At 41.2% G+C, this 22,904-nt stretch overlaps 1 protein-coding gene across 1 annotated transcript in view; it reads left to right on the top strand.

The window, feature by feature from the left end:
- LOC108794394 (electroneutral sodium bicarbonate exchanger 1) overlaps positions 1-22,904 on the top strand; it is a 168,597-nt gene that overhangs the window by 89,702 nt on the left and 55,991 nt on the right. The window contains exons 3-5 of the mRNA XM_018565421.1: positions 9,365-9,511; positions 14,557-14,692; positions 20,997-21,157. Coding sequence (XP_018420923.1) covers positions 9,365-9,511; positions 14,557-14,692; positions 20,997-21,157 — 444 coding nt within the window. The remainder of the gene's footprint in view (positions 1-9,364; positions 9,512-14,556; positions 14,693-20,996; positions 21,158-22,904) is intronic.

Here is a 22,904-nt window from a genome sequence, read left to right as displayed (position 1 = left end):
AGGGACAGACTGAACTTCCTATCATTAGCATACAGTACTTCCAAGGGGTTTATTCACAAAAGGGCAAAAGGGTTTGGAGAAGGCAGGAGAAGTGAACAATCTAGGCCAAAATAGCTGATTTGGAAACATTTTGCAATTCAGCTCACTTTCCAGCTCAGCTATGTTGTCCTAGATCGTTCACTTCTCCTTCCTTCTCCAAACTCTTCACTCTTTTGTGAATAACCCTGTAAGTCTTTAACCCTTTGTTATGACAGTGTTCAAATCTGGTTCGCAGCTGATAACATCTGCCAGTACAGACAGGGTTAATTAGAGTATAGATAATGTCACACAGCCCCCTCCATAACATTACATAGGGGTAGAACTAAGTAGGAATGGAATCAGCATTTTTTTAAAGTTATGCAATATGAATGGGAACATATAACAAATATATAACATGTATTATTCCAGTTTGACAGCAAAAGTGGAAATACACTTTTAAGACAGTTAAAGAAGAACTCCAGGCAAAACTTTTATTAACCCCTGCAGTGGGGCTAGGCACGCACTACAAGGGTTGACTGCTCGTTTTCGTCTAGGTGCTAAAAAAAAGTTATACTCACCCGAACCTCTGAGCTGGCTTGCTCTTAGACCAGTCCTTTCCAGCCCTGTTCCCCCTCTGCTACAGCAGTCTAAGGATCCTCGAATCATCACGTCCAATACACTGCGTATTGGATGTGAGGACACCGAGGGACATTCCATCACCGCAGCGTAGGAGAAGACAGACTGGAGGGAACGCTGTGACAAGTTTGGGTGAGTATAACTTGTTTATTTTAGCCCCTAGATGGAAACGAGCAGTTACATTTGTAGAGGCCTGCCCTTTAAGGACTAAACCTGCAATGCTTGCCAAGCCACAATTTATTATTGATATTAATACTAATTTTAGTAGAGTGAGAAGAATTCTAAAGAACTAAAAAAACAAAACAATTTTGTTATATCCTGTGCATTCATGCAGCTGCTCATTGTGGCCATCTCTTTCTGCCTAGACAAACACGCTGCCTCTGTTTTACTGTCATTACCTAATGTTGCGTTGCCAGTAATCATTCACACACTGCTTTCAAATTAATAAGCATCTTAAAAATCAATTAACCTTGAGAAACTCTTCTTGTGGTTTCTGTGCAGATGGAGAATGTTCTGCTACTGACAGCTCTGTGCATCTGATCTGCCTGCCAGTCTGAAGATCTATCCTGTGTACCCTCTCTCATGTTGTGTTTTACTAATGATAGAAGTCACATTTCTGTAAGCTAGAATTGCACTATAATAGATGAGCCTCGGCTTAGCTAAGCAGAAGTTGGCAGTTGCAGCCTACTTTCATTATGCCTGCTCGTTTCTGTCTTTTTTTTTGCAGACAGAGACAGGTTCTGTAAGCCACACATTCTTAAACTGGGATTTTTGAAATAATACATTTGCTAGACAAGAAGAATTGTATTTACATATGTTTGTATAAGAAACTTGGTAATATGTTCTGTTTCATAGTATAATACATTGTTTTTATAACATATTGCAGGCTAATTATTATGTTACGTATTACTTTGATTCAGGGAATTGTTTTCAACACTTTTCCCAAAAGTATGGCCCCAGTCTACTTCAAAAGTTTCACATGCTTTTCTGGTAATTCTATTTTCTTTTTTGCTTAAATGTATATGGAGGTTATTCACTAACGAGCCGAAGGATCCAGCTGTAGCTTCGGCTGATACTTTGGCCGCCTGAGCCCTTCAGTTCAGTCGAACCGAAGGGCTGCTGTACGGGCTATTCACTATATCGCTTCACTATAGCAGCTGAAGGCAGTCGAGCGGCTCAGCCGAACCAAACACATATGCTTCGGCTCGGCTGAGCCATGTTGACAGGCAAAGCGTGGAGAAAGATTGGCCGAAGCCGACTGATCTCCAGGCAAATGACAACTGGGCGAAACCAGCCGTGATCTCACGGCTGGTTCCGCCAGTTGTAATGACAGATCAGCGTCCCCAAATGATCTGGTAATGCTGATCTGTCATTAAACAATAACAACTGGGCGGAGCCGGCCCTGACGTTATGGCCAGTTCCGCCCAGTTGTTATTTTTTGGGCGGGACCGGCTAGAAGACTCTGGCAGGTGCCGGCCAATAGGTAACAGTTGGGAGGGGCTAACAGTGATGTCACCGCTAGCTCCGCCCAATTATTTTTATTTTGCCGGCAGCTGTCAGATGCTTCATTATGTGGCGGGAGTTCATCAGCGTGCGTCATTTTCTGTTTTCAATTTTTTTCTTATATATATAACTTTTTTTTAAAAAAATGTACATTGAAAAAAAAACATTCATTCATGTAACTTTTTTTTCTATTCTGCACGTTACCTCGGAGGTACCGAGCAGAATAGCCGAGCGGAATACCGCTACAGAGAGGTACACTGTAAATGCTGGAAATCTTTCCAAAGCGTTTACTGTTTGCTGCAAGTAATCATTCCCAATAACTTCTTTGCCCAGTTAAATGATGTTCCTATGTACTACAGTCATGACTAATGTGACTGAATTGTAAGTTTGGGTGATCTTCCGGGGTTATTCCTGTATAATTGCAGCCAGAAGTGACTAACCCTGCATGATCACACACTCACAACCTCATCATGCAACTGTGCATAGATGGGAAATGATCGCAAATTATTATGGCACACAGATACTTTTGGGTGATATCCTGGTGATTTTTAGTTGCCAAGCTTATACAACTCAAAATGCAGTGCATTCTGACCCTAACTCCTCATGTGTAATGCCATGATTACAACGGTATTTTGTTCTCTAAGTAGGGTTCAAGCATGGCTTTAGTGTTGAAGTTGCAGCTTTATCAACTTTAGCTTCCTGTTGAGCATTTGCAGCTGAAAATGTTCTCTCCTTGACTCCTTGCCAGTGTTTTCAAATAATTCTGTACTCTTTCATATTAGTAAAGTAATAATATTCAAAGAGAGGATAGATTTCAGATGGCCAACAGTTATCAAAGAGCACTCCTGAGAGTAATTACTGACCTCCTTTCAAGCATGACTGATTATTTTGGTTCATGATGGTTAACATTAATGGCAGATCAAATCATTTTTTACTAATAATTTAAGTAAATGTTCCAAATCCATTCTTTGCTCTTCTGCCACATGCTAAAGTCCTCGCGCCGAACACAACTGAACAATTTCAGGAATGTGTGATAGCCAACCTAGTTTAATTCCAAGTTGATATAAATAATGTTCTGCACAGAATCAAAGGAAAGAAAAGCATAGCCTCCCATTACCATGGCAGTAGAAAACTGCAGGCGTTTTATTATGCAAAAGGCAGATAATTCCACAGTTCAGACACTTGAAAGTTTGCCCGGGAATTCTTACATGGGAAACTGTTCCCTTTTCATTAGAGCATGCTATTAAACAAGCAGAACAATACATGCACTATTATAAAATACTGTGCACAGTGAGCATGACAGATTTTCCTTTTTACTTAAACATAAAGTACATTGTAGTGCAATTTGTACATTATGCTTCTGAAAGGACGTTACATTTTTTGCTTGTTTATTTTTTGTTTTTATTTCTTTCTACTTATATTTAAAGTGAACCTGTGCCCAAATGTTGCACACAAAATAATTTACATATTCTGAACAAGCAACATCTGTAGTAAACTAGAGATGCTGCATACAGCCTTCCATAGAAGTCATTAGCTTTATGCTGCTGTACACGGTTAAATGCATGCCTCCGTACACGCGTGTTTATGCAAGTCTGGCATATAGCCAAGTACAGCCACTGGTTCCCTGGAGGGGGGAGACAAGGGGAAATACCCCTGGAATTTACATTGTGCAGCCATAGGTGGCCATGGGCATGAGCCCACCTTGTGTTATTCTTTGAACAGATCTAGGCAGCCCCTCAATGTAAACAACCTGTAGGTGTCTCTAAACTGTTAGAAACTGGCTGAAACCCAACTTTAGAGTCTCACAGATCTTTGAGAGCTTTTCACTAAAGCAAAACTCCAGGAATTTACAAAAAAATGTTTGCCTTGGGCCCTCCCACAATCAGAGCCGCCAACCGGTGGTGTACCGCCAATACTCCTGTAAGGGGCCCAGGCTGCGTCAGGGGCCCGTGAACCTTACAGGAGTATCAGCCGACGGCACTACAGTTAGTGGAGACGGCCGGGCCCCCGCCTCCCTGGTGGAAACCGTGGCCCGCACACTTAAGATCCTCACCTGAAGTGCGCAGTGCGGGCATCCAGTGTCCCCGGGGGGTTTCCACTGCATATTAGGTTTTTAAAGATGGCCGCCGCGAGTAGCAGCAGCCATCTTTAAACCTGGCAAGTGCCCACAGTACATTTAATATATTGCCGAACCGGCAATATATTAAATGAAAATCATGCCCTGGTGCTCCAGTGGGGAACCAGTATGATCTGCATCTCTTGCTGGTGCAGATCATACTGATCGCTCCCTCGTGGTGCTGCCACTGATTGTCAGGGATCGATTAGTATGGTCTGCATCAGCCTGAGATGCAGATCACACTGATTCTGCACTGGACCACCAGGATAATCCACAACACTGGACCCTAGGACGCAGCCCCCCTCCTGCAAAACAGGTAAGCAGGAGAGGGGGACATTTTTTAATTAACTTTTTATTTTTAATAATTGTATGAGAGTGTGTGTGTTTTTTTTTTAATGAAGCTATGTGTGTGTTTTTTTTTTAAGGAGTGTGTTTGTTTCATTATGTGTGTGTGTGTTTTTTTTTAACCACTTCCCACGGGTTCACATAAATGTACGTACTCCGCTGAGAGTGGTTATACCAAGAACACGGCTGCCCCTGTTCACACCACTTGTAGTGCGTTTCGGGATGATTCCGGCAGGAACGCACTGCATCGCACTACAGCCGACTCACTTTTTTGACGGGCAGGAGGCGGCGTGGCGGGCCATTGTAGTGAATGGTGCCATTGCCACAGCCTACGGCCGCACGGGATCGCAGGGCACATTGTGCCTGCGGCCAGGTGTGGTCAAAATGCTGCAAGCACTATTTTAACTGCACCGGACTGCAGGCACAATGTGCCCTGCCATCCTGTGTGGGCGATCGCATTGCGGCCGGAGGAAGTGGAAAACTGCGCAATTCATTACAATGGCCCGCCACGCACCCTGCTGCCCGGCAAACAATTGAGCCGGCCGCAATGCGATGCAGTGCGTTCTGGACGGAATCTGGCCGGAACGCACTGCAAGTGATGTGAACAGGCCCTTAAACAATAGACAATTACTGCTTAAATGCAAGCGATCCGGCATCTGTATAGGCGCTGGATTACTTGTATGGTGCGTTGCCGTGTCCCCCTCCGCAGCTGCCAGTGCAGCTGTCAGCTTCCCGGGCTCATCTGTTCCTCATGTGAGGCCTTCCGGGCTCACACCAGGGACAGATGAGCCCTGGACCGGTGTGGAGGGGCTCTAAGACCCCTAATGTCACCTGGGGACCCCCAAAGAAGCTGATGAAGCCGAGATCTGCTTCATCAGCTTTTTCTCTCTGGCAATAGCAGCCAGATGACTGACAGGTGAATGCGGAAGTGATATAATACACATCATTGCCGCATTCACACTATGGAGGGAGTTCAGCAAGGAGGAAGATGCTGATCTCCCTCCCATCTTGCTCCTGACACCCTTCCGAGCTGGTCCCGGGCCACAGATGGGGCAGCAGATCCCGGGATTGAAGGTGAAGGTGCAGGAGGGGAGTCGGCGGCGGCATTCTAGGTGGGGGAGGGGGGCACGCAGCCACAAGATACAAGCGATTGGCGGCTATAGAGCCGCCTAATGTTTGTATGTCAATCAGCCGGTAACGGCTCCTCAGAACGGACAGGTTTTCTCTGCCCATGCACGCACTACGGGGCGCCTACAGAAAAAAAAGCTGTCTTATTACGACAACCCACCAATGTGAGTTTGCTGTCCGTCCATTTTTTCACAAAGGGCGGACGGCAAGCAGCTAAGGTCTCCCGCTCCCCACGTCCACGCACATACAACGCAAGCATGTTATATATCGTAATGAGAGTCAGAGTGAGAGCAATAATTCTAGGCCCATCAATAACTATTAGCCCTAAACTGATGAGCCATAAAAACAATAAAAGCGTTGTCTATGGGAAATTTTGGATATTGTAGTTTTTTGCGGTTTCACAGATTCACACAATTTTAAGGCTTGACATGTTTGGTATCATTTTTGTGTATTTTATCCTAAAAATACTTGATGGATAAACATTTGTGCAAATACCGTGCTACATAAAAACTTGCAGCTAGTATGTTTTTATTCTAGCCTCTGCTTTTCAAAGCCTCTGCTTTCAGAAAATATATAATTGTTTGGGGGGTCTGAAGCTGTTTTTCTAGCCAAAAATTCAGATTTTATCACGTGTGTGCAAATGTAAGAAATTGCTCTGGGCAGCAAGTGGTTAATGAGCGCATGATTTGTGTGTTTAAATGAGTGTATAAATGTTTGGCAGTGGCAGTGATACTGAACATTTTTTAACCCCGAGCGCCCAAGCTGCAACACAATACTAAAGTTTTTTTCAATGTTGGCACTTTGAGATAAATAAATTGATTTTGCGTCGCAGTTTGGACACTCGAGTTCAAAAACATTCACCATCACTATCCTAGTCTGACTGCGGCGCAGGCGAGTGCCCAGAGGTAGGGGAGGAAGGGCTGTATATACAGGGAGGCCAGGCCTACTGCCCCAGTGGCTGCACAAGGGCTCGAGGCTGGGGGACCCACTGAGATCTGGTCCGGGGGCCCCCCACTTCTGCCCCTGGTGAGAACTTTTTAGTTTTTAAAGTTTATTAGCACTGGTAAGTAAATGTATCATGTATAGGGGCAGATTGGGTTCATGTAAATATCCGATTGGTTGTCGGGGCGACTGTTTACTTTTCTTATATTTTTTTTTTAGATTTTACAGCCTGTGTAAAGTTATGTTGTGTTATGTTTTGTGCATATGTGTTGTATGCTAGTCAGATGATATGGTTTTCTGTGGTTTGTAATAGACGTGTGCGGGGCAAACAAATTTGGTTCAGACGCAACAAATGAAAATGTAAAAATATTTGTATTTGTTTCATCAAATGAAACTAATTTTAATGCTGTTTCGGATTCAGAGGAAATGAGCCTCCGAAACCGCACAAAGAAATTGCAGATCGAGCGGTGGCCATATCGGCCGCTAGCGTGTTCTGCGCATGCCACTATTTTGGAGTATATCTTGGTATACACCAAGATGGCGGAACGGGAACATGTGGGTGCTGCCATCTTGGTTTATACCGGAGTCCAGCGCATCACTAAGCCCAGAGTCCAATTCATATACTGTTCTGCATTGCTGTATAAATGTATTGCTGGGATTTGTAGTCCCCATACAAGCGGTGCCATTCTGCATTAGAGTTTAAGCTCCTCTGTACAGAGACTGTGATGTGACAGGCTCAGTGTTCTCTGTACAGCACTGCGGTATCAGTCAGAGCTATATAAATGTATAATAATAGTGTGTGACTGTGGGAGGACATTAGACTGTCAGCTCCTCTGTACAGAGACTGATGTGACTGGCTCAGTGTGGCGGCGGTGGGGGGCGGCAGTGTGGAGGGGGGGGCCCAGACCTAAAGCTGTAAGGGGCCCCAAAATTTCTTATGGCTGCCCTGCCCACAGTGCAAGGGCTAAATGCTTGTTAAGTCTTGGATTAGAGGAATAAGGTGTAATATTTACCTTATTTCTTGCTCTGGTAGCCGGTGTGACCAGTCCCAAAAACCTCTTCTCTAAGGCTCTCACAGGTGGCGTGGACATCAAGTACAATGCAGGACCAATAGCCTTGCATTGGGTATGTGCATGTCCATAGTCTGGACAATTTAAAGGAGAACTATGGGGTTAAGGCTTTTCCCCATAGTTCTCCTTAGGGTAACGGGAGGACACAAACTAGCGTCCTCCCGTCACCCTAAGCTCAGTATACTGCGAGCTACTGAGCCGACCTGTGACAGTCTCATTGTCACAAGTTGGCTAGAACTATGAGGTGAGTGAAAAGCACTCACCTCATAGTTCTCCTTTAAAGCTGAATTTCATGCAGATATACAAAACCATGTAATCCAGATATCTGTACCTTAGACTAGTAACAGCCTGAAGTTTAATTGCAGCACTCAGGCTCTCCCATGTGTTTAAGGTGGAAGTGCAGATGGTTGACTTTATTCTTGTGTTCTGCTCCTTCATTGTTTAACAACATTGTGGAAGAGACTGGTGACCAAGCTGTAATATTTAACTGCCGAGGAAAAAGAGAGGTCACCAGCCTAGCCATGATACGTAAATGGAATAAGAGAACCTTTGTCAGTTAGAATAGTTAAAATTTAAGTAATTCATCTCTGCATTTAGCTGTCTTTTTGGAGTTCAGCATGAACCTTATTGCTTCAACTATTCCTGCTGCACCTGTATGCCCCCTATGGACCCCAGCATTTTGTACATTTTAGCTATGGGCTATAAGTCAGCAATTACTTTGTCATTACTTATGATATCATAGTAATACATATGCCATTTTTATGGTACAAACAAGACATTCTTTTGACAATAAAATTTACTTTTTTGCAGATGGTCTAGTGGTAGTTTTAAAACAATAAGGGGTCTGTTTATAACAATAATTTGCATAGCTATTCATCCAGCAAAACTGAAGGCATATTTGTTTTGTGCGAATTAACCATCTGTTGTAAAATCTGGTCAGAATCAGCAGGGTTATTCACAAAAGGGTGAAGAGTTTGGAGAAGGCAGGAGAAGTGAACAATCTAGGACAACATAGCTGAGCTGGAAAGTGTACTGAATTGGAGAATCTTTCCAAATCAGCTATGTTGTCCTAGATTGTGAATAACCTTCCAAATGTTAAGGCTATTTTCTCTTCTGGTATAAAGTTCTTAAATATGTGAATTGGGAAAATACTATATTATGGCCACTAGATGGAGCTGAGGATCATAGGAAATAAATACATATTGCTAGCAAGAGATGCAAAGTATAAATTCTAGAGAATACTGGAGGGAATTATCAAATACATATATCCATTGCTGCTACTAACGTATGTGCAAATTAAATAAATGTGGAGGAATCCCTGGGTGTACAAGGTGCACCAAAAAAAAGTTGTATGTTTCAACCCTGTACCGTTTTTCCTATCAGTTGACCATGCATCTTCCCTCACACACTCATCCTTCTGTCAGGAAGGGCAGGTAATTAGGACATTTTAAAATATATAAATATAGATTTAGATTAGCATAAAGTTAGATTACTTAGGTTTAATGATTTTAAATAAATACTTAACTGGACTAATTAAAACCTATGTTATTGCTGTCTGGAAGCCAACTCATTTTATTAAATGTGCCATCTCAAAACTTTGTTCAAGGACACAGGACGTTGTATGTGGGAGTCCGTATGCCACTGGGGCGGCAGAGTCATAGACATCATCGGACCCATGGGGGAAAGCACAAGAAACGGGATCGAGTGAAGGGTGTTATTCAAGAAGAAGGCCATGATGAGTCCCTAGCTCATGGTAAGGAGTGATCAGGATGAGTGTATACTGTATATAAAGCAGCTATAGACAAACAGCTATTAAACTGACCACTAAACTACACTTATGACAAGCGAGATAGCTGAAAAATGTGTGTAAAAGTACCCATACCTGTACAAAAACTGAAATATTTGTCCGTTTAGTAGAGATTTTTATTTGTATGTACCTGCTCTGTAGCCTGTTCTAAGGCTTTCAGTTTAAATGAGTTTTAAAAGCGACAGTTTTCCATTTTCTTCAAGGTGAGCCAGCCAACAATCTCTGAAAAGAGGTTCTGTACTGCTATCCAGTGCTCTGTTAGTGATTTCCCCTCATTTACTATCGCAATGACGGTTTAACGGTTTAACCTGGAAGTGATGGCAAATCTCCGGCAGCAATAAAGACTGAATTTTATTAGTTGCATAGGGAAGGCTGGGAACCCTGTTAGCTTTTTACTACTGTCTGTGCCCCTGTTGCAGATTTTCTCTCACTTCCAGTCTGGTGAAAAGTTTGTCACCGTGTCCGTAATTAAGGTAAAATCTCTTTAACAGAGTCCTGGTTAGCAGTAAAAACACGGCAAGGTTCTAATCCTTCTATAGAAGGATAGATCCTTCTATCTTGGGATAGAAGGATCTAATCATTCTATCCCAAGCTATAAAAATAAAGTATTTGCTGCACATGTGCTTTACACAATGTTGCTTCATGCATTTGTATGTTATCTAAACATACAGGGTAGCAAATCTGAATAATTTTGTGGTAATTATCCTTTTAGAGATCGTGCCAAATTCGCATTACCTGCCAAAATCACAATATTGCCCTGCACTCTCAGCAACATGACACTAAATAAAGGGATTGATTTCAGAGTCCTGGGACTGTTAAATATCATGGCGCACTATATTAACGTATAATCATTTCAAACAGAAATCTGCTGCTCTAAGATATTTGCTTTATATATTTCATCAGTGGTGCCAGATCAATAAAACTAAGGCTATTGTACAGAGTGTTATATGGTATTCATCAACCCACTTGTACATTGTGTTAATCTGGCCACATAACCTCACAACCTGATTGTACAACCTTCTTTAGATACCAACAACTATGTAGTGCAAGGACCCTACAACTATCCATATAATTTATATCCAATCAGATAGACCCCTGCACTGTAAATCTGAAGGAGACTACAATCAGATTGTAATGTTATGGACACATTGACAAATGTACTATTATGGGTCTAGTCTGGCAGATGGAGCATGCTTAGATGTAGTTCTTCTTACTTTCAGATATGTTTCAGGTATAAGTTGGTGGTTAAGGTTTTTATCTGAAGGTCGACTATGGAAACTTATAAAATGTTGACAGCATTGGTCAAATTGCTTGGGAAGAAGTGTCTCACCTACCATGATGGGAGGTTGGTCTTGGTTAAAAGCCTTCTGGTTAGCACTTTGTGGTCACTGGTTACCTCAAAGTGCAGACTGCCTTTAGTCTCGATAAAGTTGCTGCTTAGGTTTGGATAGCACTGCCAAAGAGCAGCGTATACTTGGTCTTGTAATCTCTTTAGTTCATTCAAGCCTAGATAGCAAAACTAGATACATTTAGGACCCATCAGAGGAACACAAGGATGGAGTGTTAAAGTCATCTAAACAAAGATTCTGGATTCAGCTTGAAGTTGAAGTGTGTCTGTGAAGAGGTTGCTCCATGCGAACAGTCAGCTCTTCCCATTCTCCCAGAGGATGTTCCTCTCTACCTGTAGTTTGATCTCAAGCCCAAGCAGACTTCAGCAAATTAGTCAATTCTAGGGGAAGGAGGATGAGGATTCTGGCAAAGCCTGGCTACAAAACAAATGCTGCTGCCATGGCAGGAGGCATGAGAATTTAAATTTTTATGGCACTTGCATAAAATCATAGCTGGTTGCACATTTAAATTAAAAGATGATTTTGAATGGCACTAAAGCTTGTACAGCAAAATATATATATATATATTTATAATGAAATTAAAAGAAAATGTCTACAACATTACAGAACAAATCCATTTGAATGTGACTAACTACAACTAGCTATACCATGAGGAATGGTATAGCTAGTTGCTATACCTGGAGGAATGAGAACCTTTACACCATCTGCGTTGAATCTGTGCTGTTTCCAGCGCAGCCCCCATGCAAGGCAAGGCAAATTGTCACAGATGGTGCCCATTCACACCACTGCATTGTGGTAGGAACGTGGTGGTGTGCACTGAAAAAAATTAAGGTATGGCTTATTTTTTTCACTGCGGCGGAATGTGATGAGGTACAACCGCCTCACACCCCGATGTGTCCGTAGAACTGAATGAAATGTCGCTCGTGCGATTTCAATAAAGTTCTAACAAAAAAAGGACATGGGATCAGTGCTTTGGCACTTTGACGTGCACCGCTCACCGAACGCTGTGCAGTTAGCGCAGTGCCTGGTATGAATTGGCCCTTACAGACATATAAAAATGTGCTGGGAAATTAGGTTTCAGAAAACAACTCTATGACTGATCTAATTCACACACAAAAGAGAGGAGCTATTGTTTGGTTCCCTTTAATTATAGGGTCTATATTAGCCATGACAATTTCTTAACATAATATTAGTTTCACTTTACTATGTACATACATTTTATGATGGCACAACAAATTATTACATGTACGGTATTCTGTTTCAGGTTTTTGAGATCTGATCCATTAAAAATTTTAAATAGCTAAAAAATGGCCAGGCTATGATTGCACGTAAAAGGAGAATTATGAGGCGAGTGAAAATCACTCAGCCTCATAGTTCTAGCCGACCTGTGACAATGAAACTGCCACACGTCGGCTCAATAGATCGGGAAGTGAGCGATCACATAGCGTCGCTAGCTCACTTCTCGATCTATCCCTGCAGAGAGCCGTGACTGTCACTCCCGCTCCATGCAGGGATTCCCCCCCCTGTCCGATCCTCCAGCACTGACTGGCGGAACGGACGGGGGAGGGGGCGGGCACAGCTGGCTCTGCCTCTAGATAGGCAGAGCCAGCTGTCACTCATGCAGGTGGGTGGATCTCGACAGTGATGTCGGCATCCATCCCGGCTGCACCGTCTCAGTATATGCGAGCTGTAGCTCGCGGTATACTGAGCTTAGGGTGACGGGAGGACGCTAGTTTGTGTCCTCCCTTTACCCTTAGGTGAACTATGGGGAAAAGCCATGACCCCATAGTTCTCCTTTAACAATTAAACTGTCCATTCACGAACAGAAGAAGAAGAAATGTACGTAGTTTAATTGGTCATTTAAAGGACTATTATCAATTCCTATATTATGCTGTAGGAAATGTAATAGAAAATTAGGCACAATTGAGGAAATGTATAAAGAAAATGTCTTCGAGCAGCAGGTTTCTCTTTGAAATGATTATACGTTTATATAGTGCCCCAATATAGTTGACACTCCCAGGGCTCTGAAATCAATCCCTTTATGTAGTGTCATAGTGCTGGGAGTGCAGGGCAATGCTGTGACCTTGGCAGCTAATTCGAGTTTGGCATGGTCTCTACGGTTATGGTTTGGCATGGTCATTTTTATTAATGTCCTTGTGAAGTAAGCTGCAAACCCAAAGAGCTGCTAGGAATGAACAGTTTCTTATTACAACAGAGCAAAACAAACACTAAGACTGAATGTATGGTTTAATTCAACGCTGACCCTCCCACTTAGCGCTCACTGTGAGAAATTACAGCAATTACAGCACTAATATGGCCTTTTGTGAAAATGTAATTTTTGAAGTGAGTAATGAATCATAATTGGTTTTTCCTAAATTTGTACAGTGTATATAATTGTTCTAAAGTAGATTTTCTCTCTCAACAAAACTAAAGGTTCAGTCTAAATATATTTGTCCTTTCTGCATAGAATAAAAGCATTATGAGATGTTGGTTATTAATTGAAAGTTGTGAGTAATTAAAGTATGTATCTCCTTTAATGAAGTCATTGTTTACTGGTACCCTCTGACATTGGTACATTTCCTACTGTCACTCTCTGCCTGTGTTCAAAAATGTTCTAAAGTATTGTCTATGTAAATTACTGAAAATACTTGCTGATATCTAATAAATGATGAATTATTTGCTAAAACTCAAAACTGTTATGATAAATGTACAGTAAGGGCTCATTCACACTGTAATCAGCCGGCACGTACAGCTCCGCGCTGTGTGCAGGGCCGTATCGGGCAGCTCCCGGGAAGGACAGGTGCTGCGTGTGATTAGTACGCAGCCCCCGTCCTTCTCTATGGGACTGCGTGGCTGTCCGCCCCCCTACACTCACCCGTCCTGCACGTCCGTGCGGGTGCCGGTGAGCATACTCGTACGCTGACAGGATGGATCCTTTCTGCGCCCGAGCCAGGAAACACGCACCCGTACTAGTCACACACAGCACCTGTCCTTCCCGGGAGCTGCCTGATACGGCCCTGCACGCAGCATGGAGCTGTACGTGCCGGCCGATTACAGTATGAATGAGCCCTTAGAAGGGTGGGAAGCCATGCTGTAGGTAACTTTTTTAGCAGATCAGTATTGATATGTGCCTTGTACGCTTCCCCCTAAATATGTATATGAAATGTTGAGAAAAATAGGAAAACTATATCACAGTTTCTCTGATAACAGCACTAACTGGCTTATCCTATAAAGCAAAAAAGTTAAGGGCAACATTACACGAATAGAATCATAAATAATGTATTTAGTAATTTGGACACAGTATACTAAAAAACATGTTTTAAGGGTTGCCATGCATATTATTATTGCACTCTCCAAAAGTGAATACTAACTTAAAATCATATTTTGCTGAAACTGCATTATCCTTCCAGTACACAAACTGAACAATTTTAATTTATAAAAAAAATAAAAGAAATATGATGTTTTCACAATTTTATAAGAACATAGGAATGAGTTATCTGTTACTGTGTTCAGTTAAGCTTCCCAATAATAAATCTCTTTGAGATCCACAGCACAAACTCCAGACAGTATCCATTACAGCTGTCTCTTTATTCCCATTGTGTGCCTTGTGTAAAGTCACCTTGTAATGTGTTATTAATGCAGACACCCCATCCCAGAGAGTGCAGTTCATCCTTGGAACAGAGGAGGACGAGGAACATGTGCCACATGAGCTATTTACAGAGCTGGATGAGATCTGTGTTAAAGATGGAGAGGATGCTGAGTGGAAAGAGACGGCAAGGTGATGTATTATCAGAAATATCTTCTATCTTACACATCAGTAAATAACTGGCTAAAGATCCTGCATGTGATTAACGTTTTACAGCCTTTGAGACCATGAAAACTAGGTAGACATCCGTTTTTCTTGGAAGGCATCTTCTGTGAAAGGTCCATAAATCAAAAATATGGGTTTCAATTACAGAACACAGGCATAGAACATACTGACATTCACCTAATAACACATCAAATATTGTGTGTGTGATAGTTAATGATGCTTGCAATAATGTTGGACAAACATGTGATCCCATGACCCAAAGTGATATCACATTTGATGTAATGATGTCATTATGCCAAATTCCATGACTACGTAGAACAAAAACATGCTCAAAGTCTCTGGCTTTTAGGCAGCCATTGTAAAAACAATGGTGAAACAGGTGTTTAATTCTACTACCCAACATGCAAATTCTGATTGGTCACATTTTGTTATGTTCCTAGCAATACAGAATCTGGGACACCCAGCAGGTAATTCCTATCCATATGCAGACTGTTAATAAAAGCAGCTGTTGGCTACATCTACTGAAGTCTTTCCCAACAAGGAATAATTATACTGAGTCCATAATTCACCTGTTAGGTTACAGTGTCATGGACCAAAGCGTGATTATATTATCATTATCACATGGTTGGAGTATCATTCTCCATCAGTTGCAGAGATATGCCCAGAGGCCATTTTTATTTACACCCATCTTTTCCCATCTAAAGCAATTATTCACCTTTATAAACATATGTAGCCTCTTTTCTACAAAAGCTATTCTAATTGTGCTTTTCTCTTGAAATGTTTTAAAAATATAGTTTAACTTGGTGCCTTCATTGGTACCAGCCATGTAATACTATACTCTCTCTACTCTTCTTCCATATATCCATGTGTTAAGCTTAAAATAAAGATGAACTCCAGGGAATACAAAACAATTACTCTTCCATTGAGTCCATCCCTTTACTGCAAGGGCTAACTGCTCGTTTTGGCTAGGGGATGATGAATAAGGTAATTTACTTACTTACATTATTCCTCATTTCGCTGGCAGCCAGTGCTTCCCTGGCAGCCTGTCCAATGTTCTGGGTTTTGAAAGGCTCTTGATAACCTAATATACAATGCAGGAATGTTGGCCCTGGATAGTACATGATGACGTCAGAGCTGTGACCGATCAGACAATCAGTAAAGTGGCTCTAGGAGACTGGTCTTACAGCATAGCAGAAGCCTGCAGGAATGAGGAGTAAGGAAAGCATATCACACTTTTCATCATCACGTAGTCCAAACGAGCAGTAAACCCTCGCAGTCAGGGTAATGTTTTTCTTCCCAAAAGATGAACTTTGAAGGGCATGTAAAGTGAAAACATGTATTTTAGTTTTGAATAGAGTGGTGAGCAGTTAGACCCCCTGTCAATATTTTTTTTGAAGTTTGTGTCTCCATTGGGGAAATATTTACCCCTTTTAATCTTACTGGTGACCATTGTCACTGAGACAGTGAAGTGAGGGACAAATCACGTGTCAGATAAAGAGGTGACGGTAAATCTTCCGAAAGGGACAGCTGCCCAAGAGGGGACCCCCCACGTTTTGCCGCACAGGAAGGTAAGGGAAATATCCAAAATGGTACTCAGACAGCAAGAACAACCTGATGTTAACCCTTCCCTATACTATCCAAAACAAAAAGAATGATCAGTGCACATGTTGAGAGATCTCAAGAAATGTTTATAGGATCTAGGACAGACTGAGCCAGGAAGGAAGAATGTTCAGTTAGTTTTTATTTATCAGCTGTAGTATCAATTCATGTTGATAATTCCAATATTTAACAACTGGTATGAAAGTAAGGTAATTAAACCTTAAATTGCATCAATGATAAGTTCACTAGACAATTCACCATTGTAAACATTAGGCAGAAACACTGTTTTTATTAGCTCCTATTTAACAGTGGTGTCGTTGACACATCTGTACCATGCAAATGCTTTCCTGTAAATGAGAGCGTACCAAGCTTTGCAGAGTTCATTTGTCATAAACAATTATCACTTCTTTAATCATTAAGATGAAAATATGTGAACTCCAGGTTAAAAAATAGAAATTAATCATAGCTGTAAGAGCATATAAGAGGGAAACAAGGTATATAAATAGACCGCTGTAGAATGTCAAGAAATAGTGCAGTAAATGTGGACCCCTAACCAAAGGTATATTTTGTTAGAGTGGAGAAGGTTTTAGAACATCTACAATCTTTTTATTGTAGTCTGTGTCCCCATTAGGGGCTTTTCCTCTCACTACCTGTCCTGGAGACAGCAGTCTATGAATGATGACTGTTAAAATATCCCACTGTGGGCTACTTGTGATGGCAGCTCAGTTGCGTCAGACCTAATATGCTAAGAATAACTTGCCTGTGGGGAAAATACTGAAAATGAGAGATGGAAATAGCATGATAAAGTCTATGAGACTTTAGTGATTGGATTTACATATATTTTGAGGTGTAACTACAGCCAAAACTTATTTTTTCTAGTTTTGGATAAAATATGGAATGATTAAACCCCCCTCACCACAGGATGTTCTTCACTGCCTCTAATCTGAGATGGCACTGCACCCACTCCCACATTGGAAGAGTCACTCTATACTATAAAATAGTTTTGTAAAGTCAGTAATCACCAACACCGAATGGGCGCAAAGAGCTTGCTTCAAAGTCTGATATGTGTTTTTTGCCCCAGGGTTCCTTTTAACCATAACCCTTTACCTTTGGAGAGCTCTATCAAGGAGGCTGCAATAGAAGCAACATTGGTCATATTAACCCAAAATCCCTAGGAATGCTCTGACATTTTTTTTATGTGTAGGTTGGGGTTACTTTTGAATTGCTTTAATTTTACTGATTTTGGGCTTAATCATTCCCAGGCCAATGGTGTAAGCCAGGTATTTTGCTTCTTCCAAACCTGTGGAACACTCTTTGGGATTTGCCATTAGGCCTGCTTTCCTGACACAGGAAAGTACCACTTTTGTACTCCTGACGGGTATGTCTCCCAGTCAGAGCTGTGAATGATTATATCATTCAAATAGGCTTTTGCATATTGGTGAGGAAGTCTTAAAATCTTATCCATCATTTTCTAGAATTAGGTAAGCTGCCCATGTATGCCAAAATGCAACACTTTATACAAATCCCTCTGGGGTGGAGAACGCAGTGTCTTTCTTAAGCACTTTAAGTAAGAAGTACCTGCCCGTAGCCTTTCCTCAGATCTAAAGTTGTTAGTTATTTGGCAGTCCCCAACCTGTCAATATGTTTGTCCCTCCGAGACCTAGGGTAAGCATCAAATTTAGACACACTATTCAGTTTTCTAAAGTCATTGCAGAAATCCCAGACTTCCATCTAGCTTAGGAATTAACAGTATTGGACTTTTCCCAGTATGATGGACTTTAAGGTTTACTTCCATACTTAGTTAATTACCTCAAAAGGGCCTTGTCATTTAACAAATTCAGCTGTGAGGACTTGGAAAAGTACCCTATCTCTCAGATTAAAATTATTGACTTTGATACCTCCATTATAAACCATTTCCTGAGATTCTATCCTGCATCTAAGAGATGATCGATAATGGTGCCCTACCATGTTTCTTTCACAACATCGTGCAAGCCTCTGGAGTGCCTACCATAAAGGTGAGTTACCTGTGGATGGCTGAGGGATTTCTTGTACTGAAAACATGAGGTAGGGCAATAAGACAGAGGTGCGGAGGCATGAGATTTTAAACCGCCTGCAGATCATCAGATCAAGACATAACATTTTTTTCCATTTTTCATAACCTTACGGTCAAACTCCACCACCTCCTGATGCCTAGGCATTCCTGAAAATGGGCTGATTTGATTAAATTAGAGTTCACTAAACTTACAATATTACCTGAGTTTAGCAGAGTTGTAACAAGCTTTTCATTGTTTCTCACACCTGTTTCTCAAGAAATTATTTTTTCTTTCAACAAAGACATGCATTTTTTCAGCAAAGCACTATCACAATACATTGGTTCGAAGGTTATTGGATAGCATTAGCAGCATTATGTCTTAACCCTTGGCAATAAATATATTTTATGAGTATTGTATAGGGTTCCTTTATAAAGCAATCTGGACCTTCCTGACCTATCTGGTGAGACCCCAGGTTCTAAGCCTACATTCTGTTGAACTTTTGCAAAAGCCTTATAGTTTCTTCCCAGGCCCTTACCCCCTACACCTTTTTTACCAGGCAAATCAGTTTGGAGGTGGTAGACAGCGGCGCAGAGGTATGAGGTATACATTCGGGATTGTGGCAGCTTCTCTGCCTTATACACCCAGTGGTGTATTCATTGTGCCCGAATTTTAAAAGTGACACCCAAACCTGTAAGGCTCTTTACCTTAAGTTTCTTATAGTCCTGGGGGCCAGTGTTGGATTCCAGGTCAAAGTAAACTTTTGGCGGCCACAGTCACTTGAACTCTTACATTCTGCATTTTACAGTGCAATTACATTGTTGCCACCATATGTAATATTTCACTTTTGTGGATCGCCTCTTTTGAGGTAAAGGCACAACTCAGACTTAAGGAGAATGCATAAGCAGAATTCAGACAGCAGATACCTTTCAAACTGACTCACAGACAACTTCATTATAAACGGTTGCAGGTAGCAAAAAAAAAAAAGAAAAACGGATAGTTAATCCTAGCGATACCTCACTATCTTTTGATGGACTAGACCCAGCTCCAAAATAGCACGTTTCCAGCAAACTTGCTCACAGGGCTCAATTCACTAAACATGCAATAAAAGGAGGAACAATTAGTTAAAAGCAAATTAACGAGTGTGAGATAAACAATACAGAAACTGTAAAAAATGAAATCAATATGAAAAACATTAAAGTAATTTTACCCCCCAAAAAAGAAAGAAAAAAGGTTTTTGCAGTCTGTTAGCCTGTAGCATTGTGCAAGTGTTCATGACCACCAATTTGAGTCATGCATTTGAGAACAGATTGCTGGAATATAAATTCATCCAAAGGAAGATATGGAGAAGGATGCCATCCTCAAGGCAGGAATGGGAGCAAATAAAAAATGTTTTTTACTCCATGGCTGCTTTTTAATGTTATGGGTGCAAATAACAAATTACACCCTTTTGCCTTTTTTTCACTGGAAAGTACCAACTGAAAAGGTGAAAAAAATAAAGCCTAAATGATGAAAAAGTAAAAAAAATAAAGCCTAAATGATGAAAAAGTGAAACAATAAAGCCTAAATGATTACATAAATACCACCATGTGTTAATGAAAAATCTCATTTAGTAAATATCCCAGATTTTAGTGAATTGTACACTTAAGAGTTACATATCTCATGAGTTATATTACTTCAAAATCTAACTGTTAGGTCCCTTTAACACGGGCTGATCAGGAGAGGATCCCTGCGTAGATCCTCATCTAATCACAGCGGTACGGATTGGATGTTACCGCTGTGACATCAGTGTCCGTATAGTTTTTTTCCTCCATCTTGCGATGGAGGAAAAAACTGAAACAGCTGATGTAAATGGACATGTGCCCGTTTACATCAGATTACCCCCCGATCCGGCACAATTCGGTCTGTTGAAATGGAACACTGTTCCGTCTGTTTTGCTGGAGCCGGGGGGTAACCGGGTGTAAACGAATGCTTGTCCATTTACACACAGCTGCCCATAGACTTGCATTGGGCATCCGATCGGGTCCGTCTGAAAAACTGACAGGCAGACTCGGTCGGACCACCCATGTGAAAGGGGCCTTAGTGAATTGAGCCCCCAGACTTTTGCAGCTTTCATAGGTTAGCTTCCTATGCCCCACAGGACTGCTGCAAGCCTCCCTGATATCACCCTATTTGTAGCAGTAATAGAGGCCTGTAGAAACCAAACCTGGCCTGGATCAGAACCAAACTCAATGACAAAATATAAAGTAAAAATAAAGTTGTATTTACAAGCTTTCATCTCTGACATATGACAGGAAATGTGGACAAATATAACTAGCCTCGATCATCTCTCCCTTCACAATGTTTCAGTGGCCAGCTTTTAGCAATGTTCATACTGTATCACATTTTTTAATGAGCTATATTAAAACATATAAGTGGCTTGCAGTCATAGGAATGGATATTGATAACATTTTGGATTTCAGCTAGCTGTTAATAAACATTCAATTTTATCCATGTTACATATAGTGAATTCATGTACAGAATACCCATTTTACAGTGCACAATTTCTTCCATACTAAGCAGATCAATACATATACTGGTCCATTTATCAACCTATGAATTTTGTCATAGCAAATGAGATTTACTGGTATTCTTACATTTAGGTGGCTGAAGTTTGAAGAAGATGTAGAAGATGGAGGTGAGCGCTGGAGTAAACCATATGTAGCCACTCTCTCTCTGCACAGCCTGTTTGAACTGAGAAGCTGCATCATCAATGGAACCGTTCAGCTAGATATGCGTGCAAACACCATAGAGGAAATAGCAGGTATAATGCTCACCTACCTGTGCAATTCAGCTTTATTTCAGTGTAAGCTAAGGTGCCACGGAAACCTCCATATGTATCTTATGACAGGAATTCTGTAAGATGCCTTATGAAAATAATTCTTAATTTAACAGGGGGCTCCCCTCAATCTGTGTGGAGATTTCTAGATCATGGAATAGATACATTTGATTAGGGTGACGTTTCTCAGAAAATTGCTATTGTTCCCCAGAGAAGCTGGTGTGTCTGTGCAATGCATAAACATGGAAGCTCGACTTGTTCTATCATACTTTTATATGCAGAAGTCATACAAGAGAATTACCATGCTGTGATATGATGTTCAACCTTTAGCCCTTATTCACACCTACAGGTGCACTTAGGGATTCCTGCGTCAGGTGCACTTAGGGATTCCTGTGTCAGGAATTTGTGATTTCCTGCAGCAGGAATCCCAAATCTGCTGTTTACAAGCAGCAGCTGTCACCTGTTCCAAGTTAATGATCGGGTGAGAGCGGCCGCATTCAAAAGCAGCAGAAAGCTGGCACACCAAATGTAATCACATGTGATATGATTACATGCAGTTAGGAATCAATCACTATCTTTGGATGCATGATCGATGTGGTGTGCCAGCGTTTTGCTACTTTCAAATGCAGCTGCTGCCACAAGATCGTTCACTTGCACAGGTGACATCTGCAGGACGTAAGGTCAGTCTCCCCTGTTGAGACACAGACAGCAATAAATAGTGACAGAGTTCATAATCCTTTCTAATTCTGCTAAAAATATTTGGATTTTTATTGCAGCCTGTATCCCGCCAGGAGAGATTCCCTTCACTTTCTTTCCATAGGCTTACACGGAAGGTGTGTGCATATCTTCCAAATGGGATCACCAGCAGCAATACAATCCTGACAAGAGGTACTAACCCTCCACCCCCCTATTCAAAGCATCTGTAGGCAGGAACTGCAGGAGATGAAGGTGCACAAAAGGTAACAGACCTGAGTGTAAGAGAGGTATGACAGTATAGATGTGTAGTTGTTAAATACAGATATCTCCAGCATCTGCGCTAGTGTGGCTTTTCAGCTGTCTCTGGGTAGAAGAGGTTGCATAGCTGATGCTTTTTTTCAAAGCACAGATACACTCATTTATCAAAGCAAAAAGACTGATTGCCTGTTCCTAAGCACAGAGGCATTAATAAGGGGCCTTGGGGAGATTATTCAAATCCTTTAATGTGATCCACGTCTTCTTTGAAGGCTCACTTGTGTATTGATATGTGTAGCTGAATCTTAAGACAAGCATTGCCCCGATGATTCATGAAAATGAGTTTCAAATGTAAAATTGGAGCCGTCACTTGGTAATCTTCTTTCATATGATGTTAACAGGTTTAAAAGATGTTAAAAAAACTTTGCTTATTATGAACTTATAGAATGTAGGATGAAACTAATTGCATTTGTTTAGTACAGTATTTCCTGCTTTGTTTTAAACAGATTTACTAAAAAATACATTTGAAAAAAGGGTGGCATTAAAACTGCAATGATTTAGATTTATTAATTATACTACTTTTCACAACTTTTCCCTTTTTTGTATAGTAAATGTTTGTTTTACAAAAAATAAAGAAAATCAAATACAGGTAAGTAGAAACTTACAGTACACATACAATGACATGAAGGTATGTCTCGCCAATTGTTGCTATCAACAATTAAAGAGAATTACAGTACAGAGATCATGTGGGTGGCAGATTCACACATTTAAAGAGTAAATC

The sequence above is a fragment of the Nanorana parkeri genome, unplaced genomic scaffold (assembly GCF_000935625.1).
Source record: "Nanorana parkeri isolate BGI_ZX_2015 unplaced genomic scaffold, ASM93562v1 scaffold846, whole genome shotgun sequence".
NCBI lineage: Eukaryota > Metazoa > Chordata > Amphibia > Anura > Dicroglossidae > Nanorana > Nanorana parkeri.
The sequence above is the reverse complement of the archived record's forward strand: the minus strand, read 5'-3'. Positions and strand labels throughout refer to the sequence as shown.